This window comes from Simochromis diagramma, unplaced genomic scaffold (assembly GCF_900408965.1).
Source record: "Simochromis diagramma unplaced genomic scaffold, fSimDia1.1 OVJJ01000685.1, whole genome shotgun sequence".
Classification (NCBI taxonomy): domain Eukaryota; kingdom Metazoa; phylum Chordata; class Actinopteri; order Cichliformes; family Cichlidae; genus Simochromis; species Simochromis diagramma.
Genome location: NW_024387477.1, coordinates 3,580,959 through 3,597,362, shown reverse-complemented (window position 1 = coordinate 3,597,362; position 16,404 = coordinate 3,580,959). Strand labels below are relative to the sequence as shown.

The following is a 16,404-nucleotide window of genomic DNA, read 5'->3' as shown; positions in this document are numbered from 1 at the left end:
TGATGTGTTGAAATTGGATTTATCACATTACAGCTGAAGAAAGACGAATGAACTGTGCACTTGTGTGCCTTCAGGAAAAAAATAGCTCAGATGGGTGAAAAGAAATTAAGCGGCAGAAAAACTTCAGCAATGATGAGAGGGGTTTGTTTTTGTTTTTTTTTAAAGAGTCTTAATAAGTTTGGGGATGCGTTTTGCCCCAGGAGGCTTATTGTGCAGCAAGAAACATCATATCCAACATCAGGTTCCTCCCACTGGACATCAGCCTGAAGGTGGAGCCATGGAAACTTAACTCACACATGAAGATCAATCATTGTCTTCCTCTATTGTCTCTTTGCAACCTCCGTTCTTTTTTGAGTAGAAAACAAAATAGACTCCAACTTGAAGAGCTTTCGTATTTGCTGCTTTCCAATTTCAGAGTTTGGCTGCTTCCTGTGGTAGAGGAGGAGGAAGAAGGAAGAGCTTTAAAAAGTGCCTGTGTGCATCTGCCAAGGCCAAATTCTCTAGAAGCACAACAACACATCCTCTCTTCGGTTCCTCCGTCTCCTCAAGCACACACAGGTGCAGAGCAATGCTGCATTAAGGAGTGTGTAATGGTGATAATGTCTGTTAATGGTTTAATAATTTGAGGCTGTGGTAATGACAATAATGATGCACCAGGAATAGTCGCGTCCCAAAATAGAGCAGGGGATGGGTGCCATTAAACAGACTCCACAGAAAGGTCCTTTGTTTTGTGTGAGCGTGTGTGTGTGTGTGTGTGTGTGTGTGTGTGTGTGTGTGTGTGTGTGTGTGTGTGATGTGAAGGATTCACACATGCAGAGGGTAAGTGTGCAAGCATGCATTTGTTACAAAGAGAAATGATTTTATTGTTATTGTATGTTTTGAATTGTTAAACTCTAAGATTGTTAAAAAAAAAATGAAAGCACACAGTGTGTTTGTGTTTGTTTGATAATGCGTGTGTTGCACCTTTTGAATACCTAAACAGCACTTAGTCATCAAAGTAACAACAATGCATGCAATAAAAACAAGTGTTAAGTTCACACCTGCAGGTTAGAGTAACAGCAAAAGGCAGGTGTGAATCCCTCTGATCCTGCAGCCTGTAAAGATGTTTCCATATTAGAGTCATGCATGCAGTCATATCATAAACATAGGATGCATTTTTATAACAGCATATGTGTCACTGTTGCAACTGCCCACCCTCAATAGCCGAGTTCAGTTACAACGCTAACTTCCTCCATTTGAATAAATCATGTGAATATTTTCATTTCGTGTGTAATCATCTTTCAGTCATGTGGGCAGTAAGATAAATAATACGTTCTTTATTTGACCCATTTTGGGGGAAATGATCATATTACAGCAGTTAAAGTAATGATAAAAGATTTCACGGGGGCAGCTGTGGCGAAAGGTTGGTGGTTAAGTCCCTGGTTCCTCTAGCCTGCATGTGGAAGAAAGGCAAGTTTCCCCTGATACAACCATTGGAGTGTGAGTGTGTGGATGAATGTTATCTTTAAAAAAAAGTATCAGTGTGTTTGTGAATGGATGAATGAGGCTTCCCATAGGTGGTCCAGGTGAATCAGTGTTTTAATAACTGAGATATATTTGGTGCAACCCACCTCAGTTTTCCCCTGGAGATGGAGTCGATTATTCTGAAGAGGCTCATCAGTGGAGAACGGCTGAAGGCAAAAAAGATTCCCATAAAACAAGCAAACAGCAAAGGAAAGGTCATATATTACACATTTATTATTTGTGCGTTATCAGCGGGAACAATCCGATACGCTTTTCATCTGCAGTATTGAAAAGATGTATTTCAAAAGTCTTCCTGCATTCATCCTGACAACACAATGGAAAGGATGGCTGTGTCTGATTGGCTGCTTTCGCAACCTCCCGGCTTGGGTATTTAACCCCCTCGACTTGTCGGGAGGCTGCTCAGAGCGCAGGAGGAGCAGGGAGGGGAGGTTTTACGCACAGCTAAGCACGGTGTGAACTCTGAACGCCAGGAACTCACACAAACAGCATCGGGCCAATCAGAGGAATATTGATCTAAAACGTTAAGTTTGAGCACATCATAACAGCGCGGTCCGGTAAGTCGAGTGAAGCTGGTATTAATTTAATAATTAACATTTGATTCAATTTAAATATGGAGAGGCAACAACAAATGTAAGTTATGTTATACTAGACTCCAATCTATCTATCTATCTATCTATCTATCTATCTATCTATCTATCTATCTATCTATCTATCTATCTATCTATCTGCAGTTTTGTGTATTTATTAACTGCTCTTGTGCGTCTGCTACTGCATTCTCCGGGCTTTTTGAAGTTTGCACTTTGCATGCCAAATATGTTTTGTTGCCATGTCATAGAGTTTTATATTTACTGCTTTGAACCCCATTCGGTCCTTTGTGCCGGACTTGGTGAATGCTTTAACCTACTTCCAGCTTGTCCTCTGATGCTCCTGCATGATCGTGTAGTTTTCGGACAGCTGCAGAGCTGAAAACGAGCGGCTTGTGCGCCGCATCACCAACTGATCTCAGGCTGCGACCTTTGTCGCTTCCAGAACCTGCAAGCGCGCAGGCTTTGTCTTTAAAATGTGTGGCATGAATGCATCACAACACCATCAAAAGAGTAAAGCTTTGAAGAGCTTTTCCTTCTTGCTAGACAGGATTTATCGGATCTTTTCACCCTGGAGATCCTGCAGGGCACTGTCGGAGAAACATTTAACACTTTAATAGTGATTTTTTTTTAAAAGGAGGCTGTTTAACTATTACCTAAATTCAGGTTCGGTGGATTTGGAAACATTTGGAAGCATTGGTTTTTATCCCCTCACAGCCATGTAAAACGGCACTGTGATGATGTGCACATAATTTTAGACATTGCGCTTCTAAACAGCAGTGACAACGTGACGATGTTCAACAAATATTCCCATAAACTTTACTTATGCGGGATTTGTTTGCTCGGATATACAAGCTCCTAAGCTTTTTGTCTAAAAATACAGTTTTCAGGTTTATGCGCACTGTGTTCTCACTTTTAAAAAAATGCATAACTTTCAGCGGCTGTATTCTGCCGCAGGGAATCATTTCAGTCATAAAGGCATGCGAAGCTTTATCTGATTGTTGCACTTTTATTGCCAACTAATTATCTAGCCAGCGCTATAAAATTAATGATAAAATGAAGCCACCTCCTTTCCACAGCTTGGGATGAAAACCACATGTTGCTTTCAACAGTCACATTTATTGTGTGCTGCTCGGATAATTCAGAATGTGAAGATCCAAGAAAATGAAGACAGTTTGATGTCATTTCCTCACATCATGGACATCCTGGAAATTTATGCTGAGGATAAATGCTTCCTAAAATCTTCCTGCCATCTCTTACTTTGAGGTCACTCTCATGACTTCTGCCCTCTCCTTCATTGTAGCTCAGATATCCCCCTCCTTCATTCTGGCTCTCCCTTTCCTGTGCATTCCTCCCTATTTTATTGTCCTTCCAAATTGTACGGTAGATCAAGTTGTCAGTTTTCTCCTGTCCTGGCCTCTTGTGTCTTCCTGCATTTCATTGTTTTTAAAAACACAGTTTTCAACACTTCTCTGCACTCCCACCTTCAGCCCCCACGCACAGGCATACACTATCTGACCACCGCAATATCCCTTCCACTGCTGCTCAGCTGGTTGCCAACGTTCCCCCTCCCTCTCTCTCAACCTCTTCAGATGTGGAGCCAGCAGAGCTAAAGGTTGGAGATGGTCTCTAAAGCCAAATCTATTAGATTAAGAGGATCGGGCCAGTTAAAACTCAGGTTTCCAATTAAATCAGACAATTCTGCTCTAACATAGCCTAATGAGCTGCCATGTTACACAACACAAAGGCATCATTCACATGACCGAGACATACGTTTGGACGATGGCCACATTTTTCAAAACTGATTTCTTGTGATATGTGTGTGACCCATGTGATTTTCTGTCTTTGTGGGTGAGAACAGAACCAACTAGTGTTTTTCAGTCAAATGCATTTATGAATAGCAGTTGTCTTTGAGCGAGTGTGTGTGTGTGTGCATGCGCTCAAGCGTATGTTGCTTCTTTTAGTGCAACTGCATTAAATTTTGCAAATGCAAGTGTATTCTGACATGATTATTTAAAAGTAACCCTGTGTGCCGCAAATTGTTGCCTTTCCAAACCATCATGTCAAAGAGGTTTGCTCATCTGCGCCAAGATGAAGATTGTACCCATGTGTGTGTGAGTGTGTCTGTGTGGTGTGTGAGCGTGTGTGTACGTCTTCACCCCGATAGCATGTCTCTATAGACGCGGTTGTATTCGTCAATCAGCCCATTTATCCCTCCATGCTCCAGGCCATTCTGAGGGTGTGTGTGTGTGGTGGGGGGGCATGATTCTTGAGAGGGCTCATAGCCAAGTTAGAGTCCTCTATGAGTGAAAGAAAGAATCAATGTTAGAGCGCACGAGACACACAAACACTGTTTTCATCAATGTTTCATCCCTCCTGCTCCCTTTGTTCACCAGCCTTTATTTTACAGCTTCTTTTTCATCGCACAAAAACGCTGCTTTGATGATGTGTTTAATATACGTGCACATGTACTCAGTTAAATATATTGTGACGCCTGTTAATTCAAGAGCAAATTGTTTACTCAGGATTGTGCTTGAAATGTTTGCTTTGTTTTATAATTACTGGATCGAGCGACAATAGGCTGGCTCATTGGTGTGGGGATGATTTTGCTCTTAGTTGATCCATGAACATACTGCAGGGGTCGCTGAGATTGTTAAACAGGTTTCTTTTTTTAAATTTCTTCAAAAAAAGAATTTTCACCATAAACCAAAGCACAGGAGAAATTTAAATTTGCACCTGGTGATGTTGGTCATGCTCAGAGGGGCATTATTACCTGTAATAAACTTTTTAATAATCCATTCAGTAGTTATTTTTATAATTATTTTGTACAGAACTGTAAATGTGAACCCCAAGTTGGAAAAATCACAGGATCAGCAACAAGTACATATTTTATAGGGTAAACAAAAACACAGACGTGCTTTTGGCGTTCTAGATGAATCAAAAGTCATCCTCTTCAAATCATAAATATCTTTTTATGCGCCCTGAGAATCTAACATTTGTTAGAAATACTTTAGGCCAAAGCGGTGAACTCACCATCGTTGCTGGTTTTCACCTCAGCATGCATTCTGGAAGGTTTGTCTTCATTTCACACATGCAGCAAGTTTTCTGCTTTGATGGTTGAACTATTTTCTCTGCAGGACAACTTGGACTCAGACGTTGCCAGCTGTGGAGCAAGGCCCAGTGGGTGGATGCGTGTGTGTGCCTTAAGTGTTTGTTTTCTTACTTCTGTGCACCTTTGGGTGAGGCTTCTGTGAAGATGAGGGCCATCACACTGCTGTGTCTTCTGATGGTTGCGGAGGCTGCAGCCTCCAGGTTCGTCCGTGACTCCCAAAGTGGGCTTGAAGCTTTAGAACCCGCCAACAACAACGCATCAGTTGTTCTTCCACCCTCGCAGCCGGGCCGACCACGGAGCTCGCACCCCCCCATGTGCATAAAACCCACGGAGATCAAGCAAGCCTTCAAATATGTGAACACCATCATATCCTGCCTGATCTTTGTCGTGGGAATCATTGGCAACTCAACACTGCTCAGGATCATATATAAGAACAAATGTATGAGGAATGGACCCAATGTACTCATTGGCAGCTTGGCACTGGGAGACCTGTTATATATTGTCATCGCCATCCCCATCAATGTGTACAAGGTAACCAGATTTATACTATGTGTCTTTATGATTCTTTTCATAGTTTAACATCGACTGTACATAAAAGATGGACATAGCTACATTACCCACTGGTTGCTGGATTACCCCTCTGCCAGCTATGAGTCTGTTTGTCTGTTGTTTTTTGTGGCTTCATTTTGGAGTTTGTCACTTTAATGTGATCTCTGTCTCTCAGGTCTCTAATTCAGAAACTGTTTGCTCTGTTAAAATCACACAGTTATATCTTTGAATAAAATTCAATTCACTGTTAATACAAGTGAAAGTTTCGCATGACAAAGTCTTCATTAAACAATTTAGCCGACTTACACAATATGTGAAAACTTAATATTGATTCAGTTTATTACCAAAGCTGAGGATGCATCTCATTTAGTATTACTTCAAGCTAAAGCAGTTTACATTGCCTAAAATGTAAACCTGATAAATAAATTAGGTTTATTTATTGCTTTGTAAGATTTGATGTTGCAGACTTGTCTACCTAAAACTTCAAGGGATTGTCAAACCCATAAAAAGGCAGATGTAAAGTGTTATGCTAGGATTTTCATAGAAATGTCTTTATTCACTTGCACTATCCAATGGTCAGAGATTTTAGTGCAGCCAGACAATCCCAGCCTGCAAGAGCTTATTAAACCAAAAAACAATATTCGAAACTTTTTTGTGGGAGTATTAAGATGCATTTCAACAGCATGATTTAATGAAGAAACATTTAGAGTGCGAAGGCTTTACAACCTCTGATAGATTAGCGAACAGTACAGATTGCTGTGAGCAGCTGAAAAATATAAAGTCCCTTCTGATATTCAGATGTGTGGCCATAATTTGTTGTTACACATGCTGTCCTGACCCTGAGCAGAACTTATTGCCCCTGGGAGATGGACTTGGCAGTCACGAGGAACATGCTGTTGTTGCTTTTGGCATTAGAAGCTGTATTAATGAAAGAAGACACGAGGAAAGAAGGACCCCTAAATGGACCTCAAAGAGGTCTGCCCGCATGTTTACACAGGTGAACTTCTTACATTTACAAAACTCTCTCCTCTCCGTCTCTTTTTCCTGCAGCTGTTAGCCGAGGACTGGCCATTTGGCGTGTACGTCTGTAAGCTGATGCCGTTCATCCAGAAAGCGTCGGTGGGAATCACCGTCCTCAGCTTGTGCGCACTCAGTATTGACCGGTGAGTACACCACTACTCCACACACATACATAGACACTGACAAGTGTTAGTATTAAAAGCAGCTAATGGATGTCTCTGTTTATAGCTACCATGCAGTGACATCATGGAGCAGGGTGAAAGGGATGGGAATCCCACTGTGGAAAGCTGTGGAGGTGACACTGATCTGGCTGCTTGCTGTGGTGCTGGCAGTTCCCGAGGCGCTCGCATTCGACATGTTGGAGATACCATACAGAGGCACCAAGCTGAGGGTTTGCCTGTTGCATCCAGAACAGACTACAAGCTTTATGAAGGTAACCACCAGATTGTCACAGTCAAGTCAAAATTTACAGCATCACAATGTAGAGGTCACCAGTATGAGGTGGAAAAACCAGAGGTGTGGACTCGAGTCACATGACTTGGACTCGAGTCAGACTCGAGTCATTAATTTTATGACTTTAGACTTGACTTGAAAAAATGTTCTAAGACTTGTGACTTGACTTGGACTTTTACACCAATGACTTGGGACTTGAATTGGACTTGAACCGGTTTACTTGAAAAGACTTGATATTTTACCCCAAATATAAAATTTAACATGCATATTATATAGAGATTGAAAATGTGACGTCATTCACGGGTAGAACCGCAAAGGATTCTGGGAACTCGTGGCAAGCGGTACTAGCGCACGCAGGCTTTCAATTGAAATCAGTCACACAGCGATAAAAAGAAACACAAAAATGTCAAGAAGCTGTTGTATTATTAACTGCAATAGCCGGTCGCATGACAGCCAGGGGAAGCCGACGGGTAAAGAGATCGGTTGTTATCGGATTACGTCGTTGAAGAGAAATTGTTCAGCCATGTTTCCGAAGTAACAAAGAGGCGACTGGATTGCAGCCATTCAAAGACCAATTATAACGTCCCAGAACACTCCAGCTCACAGGTTAGTCTGCTCCAAGCATTTCCACACAGGTCAGTCTGCTGTTGTAGTTAATGCGTCATTTTTCTTAACATAACTGGTGATATAGGTTACAAGCAAGTCTGGCGCTGAACAGAAATTGTCGCGCTATGCTCCTTTGTTTATTGTGCATAAATAGTGAATTGTCCTGACACAATATTGCGTTTCGCTTCTGTTATTATGGTACATTGACAAAAACATATACTTTTATTCACAGGGTAAAACAGTTGTTTTGTATCACTAATTGCCCAGTGCGATTACAGCATACAATATTATTGTCACTGCTACATTTCTGTAATGCTACCAGAAATTATTTCCACTGCTAATTAATTACCATTGAGCTCAAAGGTCCTATTAATAAACGGTTAAAGAATGTGTATTTATGACGACGATTTGTGAGACTGGTAAACTTATGATATGTACGATGGTCTTTACTTTCTACACAGTGCATTTCAAGGTCCTGTACCCATCCGTCGGTAAACTGTACCTGGGCTTGTTGCAGTGACCGGAAGTTACTAAACTTCACGAGTGTATGCACTCACTCCAAGAACCGTATAATTATAAATATGCATATAAATATGCTACGATGAGATGGCTGACTTCATCTAACTAGCAAATGTTTTCCAGGCTACGTTGGTGATGCAGTTTTTTTTTAATGTGTATGATGTTTTTGTCATGCGATTTTAAAACCGGTCCTACAACCGCATCCAAGAATAACATGCAGCTTATCTCAGAACTGTCGGTGAAAATTATTCTTGGAGCTAGGTTTAATTGAGCTGCATTTTAAAGAGGTGCAATTTCACAATTTGTGTATATTTTCTAAGTTCACTATTTTGTCATGTGTTGAGAAAAACACAGATTTAAAAATTACATGGTCTAATATTTACATTTAGCATATAACTGCAACATGCTTTTTTTCGTTTTTTTTTTTAAAGACTCGAAAGGACTTGAAATTCAAAATTTCAGACTTGTGACTTTACTCGGACTTTTACACCAGTGACTTGAGACTCGACTCTGACTTGCCTGACATTACTTGAGACTTGACTTGAGACTTGAGGATAAAGACTTGAGACTTACTTGAGACTTGCAAAACAATGACTTGGTCCCACCTCTGGGAAAAACTGCACAAGTACTTTTTATATAAATGTATTTAGGTCATAAGATGTTAGTTGTTGCAAAAAGGTGTCCTTTGCTACCTTCGGTTTCCCAATTTCCATCACTGTGCACAGAAATTAACAAGATATTGTTAAACTCTTCTACAGTAAATACAGAACTACATTTTGGCCTATACTCTTATTTCTCCAACATGATCACGTTGTCCACCATGTTAATTTGGGCTGTTAGCTTGATAGCATTCTCTAAAAATCACTTAAACACTGGGCTAACAACTGGCAATGATGACATTCTCATTAAAATGCAGGACACTTAACACAATAAATAACATACAAGCTCTTCCTCCCCTCACCCCCAGCCAGTAACTGCAGATGGCTCCCTGAGCCTGGTTCTGCTGGAGGTTTCTTCCTGTTAACGGGAGTTTTTTCACCCCACTGTCACCAAGTGCTTTGCTCATAGGAGGTCATGTGATTGTTGGATAGTTTTCTCTGTATTATTGTAGGATCTTTATCTTACAATATAAGGAGCCTTGAGACAACTATTGTTGCGATTTGGTGCTATATAAATAAAACTGAATTAAATTAAAGGTGATTAGTGTTTTGCTATAAATAGAATAAATTTGAGATATGCTAAACTAAGGGTGTCATAACATTATAATTTATACCATCAGTTCGCAAAACAGATGATAAACAGCCTGAGAAATACGAAGTGTAGAAACAACAACATGTCTCAGGCATTTTGCCTTCAGTACGGAAAAACTAAACTGTTGTAAATCGAAGAAATGCATCAGCACAGCTCCATGTGTTGATCACAGAACATCAGTTTGCCCAGGGAAGTCGTGTGTAATGTTTGTTGGCAAGAATGTGGTAAGAGTTAGATTCCAGGCTGAACCTAATTTATAGCAGAAAGAGCTTAAAATGATGTAGGTACCTTCTTGAAACGTTGTGGATGTACCTCACAGAACTCCTGTTTGCTTATTAAAGCCTCCCGTGGGCTACATTAACTTGCAGCTGCACATTATTCCCACTTACATCAGTGGTCTACACCAAAAGTGGAAAAAAATCCACTGTCCTGTTTTGTAATTTTTTAAAGAAAGCGATCGGGATCTGCGCTAAACTAAGATAGCTTCTTCTTTCCGCCATGTCCTTTGTCCTTTTGCACCGAATTTCATAAAATCGAGTTTGTTAGTCTTTGAATAATCCTGCCAACAATTACAGACAGGGTGGCAGTTTAAAGAAGAAGAACAACACACAATATCTAAGTTAGGCGATGGGCCACCATGTGCTTCTAGAACAGTTTCAGTGTGCCTCGTCATTGGTGATTCACATAATTTTAAACTCATCAAATCACACGACGACCCCTCTGCAGATAGGTGAAACTGCTGCAGCTGATCAGAGAGGAAGTGACCTCTCCCATCAGGACTAAAATGTTTGATGCTGCCGGGTCAAAGGTTCAGATTTTTCCTTTAATTTGTCTGCCGTCTGAACCTCCGCCTTAGCTGAGAAAATATGAAAACCAGCAACATGGAAAAACTCCAAACAGCTGGATACTTACAGCTTTCTGAGATATATGATATAAACAACTTCAGTTTGGCAGAGAGGAGTTATGTATCAATTCAAAATGTTTGATAGGGATTATTAAACTTTCCCACAAACACATGGTCAAAGTTATCCAGCATGTTGATTTGGATCTGTTAGGATTGGGCTGAGGGGAAATAAACCCCTTGGATTCTATTCAGCTTGCACCTGATGTTACTTTCGAGTGCAAATGTCAACAGAATGGTTCTCTTCAAAGTAAAGCGCCTGGACAGCAATGATACAATTAGAGTGTTTCTTTAATCAGGCTCCTTTTATCACTCTGCCAGTAAGTTATTAGTGACAGCAAAGAAATGCAATACAACACACTGCAGGCAAAACATGTCAAATTACTTTTTCACAGTTCATTGATAAAGCCACGCAGCAGGATCAAAATCACAAAGATATTTTGATTCTTTTAAATCTGAAGGAAGGAACCACAGAGTTCAGTGGAAACAAAGCAGGAAGCTGGCTTTTAATGTGTCGTCATCGGTGACAGGATTTGAATTATCTTATAAACCTACAATGTCAGCTTTGATCAATAGTCAGATTTAAGCTGATTATTGCTATGAATCAAGGTACTGTTTATTAGTCATAAGCCACTCCTCATTTCTTTACAATCTCCAGGAAACCAGAGTTTCTGTTTTTTTTTTTTTAAGTCCTCCAGGCTTTCTGAAGGTCTTTCAAAGATTTTATTTAGTTTGGACATCGCCTGCATCATCACACATTTTTAGTCCGGTCCTTGTGCCTAAACATTTTTAGAGGATCTTTTTTTCCCTTTGTTTTTTCATTTGTTAAACTGCTTAACATTGATCTATGAGGGATGAGTAAATGTTGTCTACACATAACAGTCAACTTGGCAAAAAAACTGTTTAAATTGTATCGTTAGGCACTTTTTTAAATGCAGCCTGTCATAAAAACCACATTATTTGTTCTCATTTCTTGAGCTGAATTAAAAAAGAAAAAAACAGAAAAACACAGCAAAGTTTTTGAAGCCAAATAATGTTTGCATTAAAATAATATTCTGCACCATCAAGGTGTTTCCCAAAAACATGTTTTGGTGCAAAAGAAGTGGCAGGCCTAAAAAAAAAGATGTATCCAATTATCTATGTCAGAGGAATCGTATCTGAAAATTATGTCCTTAAGAAATAAGAAAGTCATCATCAGCATGTATGTAAAAGTTCAGTGTCTGCAGCATCTGTAAAACACCGTGGAGGCTCTGTCATGTTTTGGCTTTCAAGGTTGTTGCAATTTTACAAACTCGTATTTTTCCTTGTATGCTGTATTTCCATGTATGTTTTCACCTATTTCCACTTTTCCTAGGAAAATATAAAAAAAAAAAAAAGAGGGGTGGCTCAAGACTTTTGCACAGTACTGTAAAATATAATACACACAATTTTCTGTTGGTTTAACAAAGTAAATATTCAAGCTGAAATATCAGCAACAATATCAACATTATCCATATAAGCAAAGATTAGCAAAGACGCAGCTAATCCACCAAAGACGTACAACAGGCCAGGAAAACAGTGATTATGTTGATGACGCAGAGTTCTGGGAAACTTGTGGATCAAATGAGATACAAATGTATTTATGTACTTAGACCAAAGTTGCACTGTACCTGCCTCTTACAGGTTTAACATGACATTATCTTGAAAAATAGATATGTATTTTTTCCAGTACCCTTGTTTTGTTTTTTTCCCAGTTCTACAAGGAAGCGAAGGACTGGTGGCTGTTTGGCTTCTATTTCTGTTTCCCTCTGGTCTGCACGGGAATCTTCTACACTCTCATGTCCTGTGAGATGCTCAGCCGCAAAAAAGGCATGCGCATCGCACTCAATGACCACATGAAGCAGGTAGAGATGCAGATGACAGCCATGCTGGGAACCATTACACTGATTAGCTTATGCAATGGCGATGTCTGCTATAATTTACAAGAATCACTTCTTCTCAGAGAGTACTAGTCACTCAAACTAATGACTAAATTCACTGGCACAGTGGATCTTTATATTAGTTTGTGAAATACAGCTAACCAATGACAGCAAAAACTTTCTTTCTGTACACCACACATTACAGTAACCTGTGAATTGTGATTAGATCAAGAGCTGGGTATGGTCACCTTACTGTTCCTCTGATTTCTTTGTGTGTGTGTGTGCTGCAGAGGAGGGAAGTAGCAAAGACAGTGTTCTGCTTGGTGTTGATTTTTGCTTTCTGCTGGCTGCCCCTTCATCTCAGCCGTATTCTGAAGAAAACAGTCTATGAGGAGGATGACCCCGACCGCTGTGAGCTACTCAGGTAGGCACGTAGATAGCCAGTGCCATTGTTCTCCATTCTGAACCTTCCTGTAGTCTTGCATGTAAACCTTGGCTTTTTTATCTGTCAGTTTCCTGTTAGTGATGGATTACATTGGAATCAACATGGCCTCCATAAACTCCTGCATTAACCCGATTGCCCTCTACTTTGTCAGCCAAAAGTTTAAAAACTGTTTCCAGGTATGCAATAAAATTACAAATGTGGTTTTACAAGAAAACCTATTTGTCAAAAGTCTAAACCTTATATTTTTTTTTGCTGTTTCGTAGTCTTGCCTGTGTTGCTGGTGTTACAGAACATCTCATATGGATGACCGAGGAAGCTGGAAGGGCTCATGCCACGGTAACGGACTAGACCGCTCCAGCTCCCGTTCCAGTCAGAAATACACAAGCTCTTCATAAATGCAAACACACAGACACACTAATTGTACACCTCCTCCTGTACACACCAGTGCTCCCATCAGGGACAAACAGCAGTCTCAGTGCCGACAAACTGGCCTTCAGATCAGAGTCAGAAGGGGAACCTGGAGTCACTTCTACAGGACTCGCCACAGACTGAAAGACTCAAAGATCAACCCCAAAATGCTGATGAAATAATGGAAGTGTGCCTCCTCAGGCTGTAATAGTAAATGCAAAAGCTTTGATGAAACCGATGCTACATAAACACGTTCATATTCCTACGCTGAGGCCTCTCTAGAGGACAACTCGGTGACACTAAAAATGCATTTATACAGAATGTTTATTCAAACCACTATGTAAATGTATGTACAGTATTATTTACATATAGAGTGCAAACTTACCATCATATTTAGCCTTAGTACTTTGTGTAGCTATGAATAAGCACTGAAAAACACTACCTGTTGAAGCTTTATTACCTCACGGGGAAAGCTAGAGGGAAACTGTGACCCTTAGTAATTTTACAATGTAGCTTCTATTTTTCTAAGAAAACAACACAAAGCACACGAAGAGCTTGTGTTGCCTAAAGACGTGAGGTGTCCACATGTTATTATTGCCAAATATTTCACCTCTATCAGAGAGCAGGAATGTTTCTGTGGCTGGAAATTAGTCTGAAAATGCTTTGTGAGAGCTGTTTAGGTAATACATTTCTGAGCCATGTAAAAGCTTTTTGGAAGGAAAAAGAAATTTGCTGGATAAGCTGTATGTAAGTGAATGATTTTAAAACTCACATAACAAGGGAAGGTTAAAAAGTTCCACAACACAGCCCATAAAAAGCTGAGGTCAAACATGACTTAAATGAGGCATCATGGACCTGTAACTTGTGCAGAGAGCAACCATCGACTTTTGTTTCAAACAGACTCAGCTTTTATGTTGAGGATCGTTACTAGGAATGACAGCTGGGTGCTCAGACCCAGAGACCAAACGGGAAATTGCAGTGGAAGAGCTTGCAGCTTTGAACGAGGAGTGTGACCAGGAGCACACATATTCTTCTTATTATCATTATTATCTATTTTTTAAACAGTAAATTAGTCTCCCTGGGTCAGACAGTCGAAGCAGGGCTGGGCTGTAATGTCCTGAGTAGGGTTTTCGCGATACTAGAATTCCGACACTCAGGAAAATACTCAATACCTGATGCTATTTCTAACACCGCAGATGAAAAAATGACAAAATAGGCATACTTCTTTTAAAATATTAGAACAATGCTGGTTCATGCAAAGGATTGAACCACAGCCCTGTTCATTTTCTGTGCTTCTGTTGACTTAGTCCCACTTTTTTGTTGCTGAACAGAGTTGAAGAGGTAGGCTGCCAGTGAGAAATGAAACAGTTTTTTTACACAAACAACTGTGCCTTCATGTTAAATTAACAGTCCATTAACTTTACAGACAGGCAGGACTGATAAAACCTGCTGCCTAGCTCCAAAATTACCGTTAATATTTCATTATTAGCCATAGCTGCTAGCTTAATGATAACAGACAACTAACGTGGGTTAGCTGCTAACAGTTAAATGGCTAATGCTAACATTTATGCCAGTCAGATTAATGTTTGTGTTAACTAAGTAATACTTAATGTGTTTGAAACAGGAGTTTTACTGACCTCTCAAACTTCCTCAGAAAGACAGGATATAAGTTAAGTTAAGATGCTTTGCCAAGTCTGTTGATGCGTTCAGCTGCTAGTGGGGGGAGGGGCCGTGCTGCATGAATTTGTCTGTCTAGACTTCTGTGGTGAGTCTTTGTAGAGCCTGCAAAGTCACCTGTGTAACTGACCAATGTCATTGCCAGCATTTGTGTATGTGCAAGTGCATTACATGTTAATTACCCCGTGGCTGTGTCTCTGTTTTATATGCCAGCCAACAGAAACAAACAAAACGCTTTTTGAAGAAAAATCTAATCTAATCTAACGTCATCTCACAATGAGAAGGATAAAGGTAGCTGAAAGTAAAGTGAATACAAGCACTTAATAATCACATATAAATCTAATATAAAAACTCCCCATCAGAAGGAACACATTTATTCTGTATTCACAACATTGTCACTTGGGGAGAAAAAATTGCATGTTACAGTTCATTTTAAGAAAATGGGACAGTGCCAATATTAATAACACTCAGTCCAGTGATAAAGACAAGCCCAGGATGAACCCATTTTATGTAGCGTGCTAATTTCAGTACAGTGTTTCTAAGATGTGGTTAGAAACGCTTTCACTGTTCTCAGTAATCGTGAAATGTGCGTATTCTGAGAATCCAGACAACGTGTTTGCCATCATTTGGAAGACTGAAATAGAGCACACTGAAATATGTTTATCATTTTAACGCCTGGACACAACATCAATCAAGTCAGCTGATCATGCAGTATGTGACTCATTAAAATCTATTTCTTGCCATTTTGAGCCTGCTTTTAGCTGTGTCTAAGTGATTGTACAACTTTGTAAGTTTCCTTTGTAAGTGGGACCAACAAGCTGAGACACGTCGGTAATTTGACCTGGACGATCAAGTTAAATGTTTATATCCCCTTATGTCTGAAATCACATTTATATTAGTATGCAGTAATAAATATCATTTTATAGCACTTGTGTTGTTTGAGGGTTTTTGTTTGAGTCATTACAGGTCAGTAGAGATGCCATCAAAAATTGACACATTACAACATGTTACATAAAGTAGAAAACGGTGAACAAAACAACCCGTCTTCTCTGTCAATAACAGCTTGTAGAAGCTTAAATGTGATTTTATAAACATAATGCTTTCTTTTTCTTAGAAGAAGCTGCATTTGGTTTGCATTTGATATCACAGATCATAAAATGGCAACTTGTGAAACGTCTTGACTTTACTGCTGACAAATAGAGAAGCTGATTCCAAGAAGCGGGTCTTGTGGTGATTTACTGTAGACCGAATGTGAGAAAAAGATCTTTAACAACTGTTCACATTACAGATCTCTTTAATCTCACAAAACTGGCTGTTGTCACAAAACAACATAGCTGAGTCCTGAGGTCAAACGGAGACGGCGCTGCACTGGATTCCTGGAACAACTGAATTAAAGAATTTAAGCATAAAATCCTCTATTGGCACGTTTACAAGGACTTCAAGGCAAATATTTAAAG

The 16,404-nt window shown here is 39.9% G+C and overlaps 1 protein-coding gene across 1 annotated transcript; it reads left to right on the top strand.

The window, feature by feature from the left end:
* The first annotated feature begins 1,935 nt into the window (after window positions 1-1,935).
* On the top strand, window positions 1,936-15,875 carry LOC120723610 (endothelin receptor type B-like). The gene is made up of 9 exons (XM_040015162.1): window positions 1,936-2,078; window positions 5,246-5,751; window positions 6,820-6,932; window positions 7,018-7,222; window positions 12,253-12,402; window positions 12,708-12,841; window positions 12,930-13,038; window positions 13,126-13,198; window positions 13,308-15,875. The coding sequence occupies exons 2-9, from the start codon at window positions 5,365-5,367 to the stop codon at window positions 13,412-13,414; spliced, it is 1,278 nt and encodes a 425-aa protein (XP_039871096.1). The 5' UTR covers window positions 1,936-2,078; window positions 5,246-5,364; the 3' UTR covers window positions 13,415-15,875.
* The last annotated feature ends 529 nt before the right edge of the window (window positions 15,876-16,404 follow it).

What these genes read in the sequence shown, in the direction of transcription:
- LOC120723610 (XM_040015162.1), top strand. Translation starts at nt 5,365, where the DNA reads ATGAGGGCCATCACACTGCTGTGTCTTCTGATGGTTGCGGAGGCTGCA. An exon ending in TCAATGACCACATGAAGCAG is followed by an intron (nt 12,403 to 12,707) that starts GTAGAGATGCAG and finishes TGTGTGCTGCAG; the next exon opens with AGGAGGGAAGTAGCAAAGAC. An exon ending in CTGGAAGGGCTCATGCCACG is followed by an intron (nt 13,199 to 13,307) that starts GTAACGGACTAG and finishes TGTACACACCAG; the next exon opens with TGCTCCCATCAGGGACAAAC.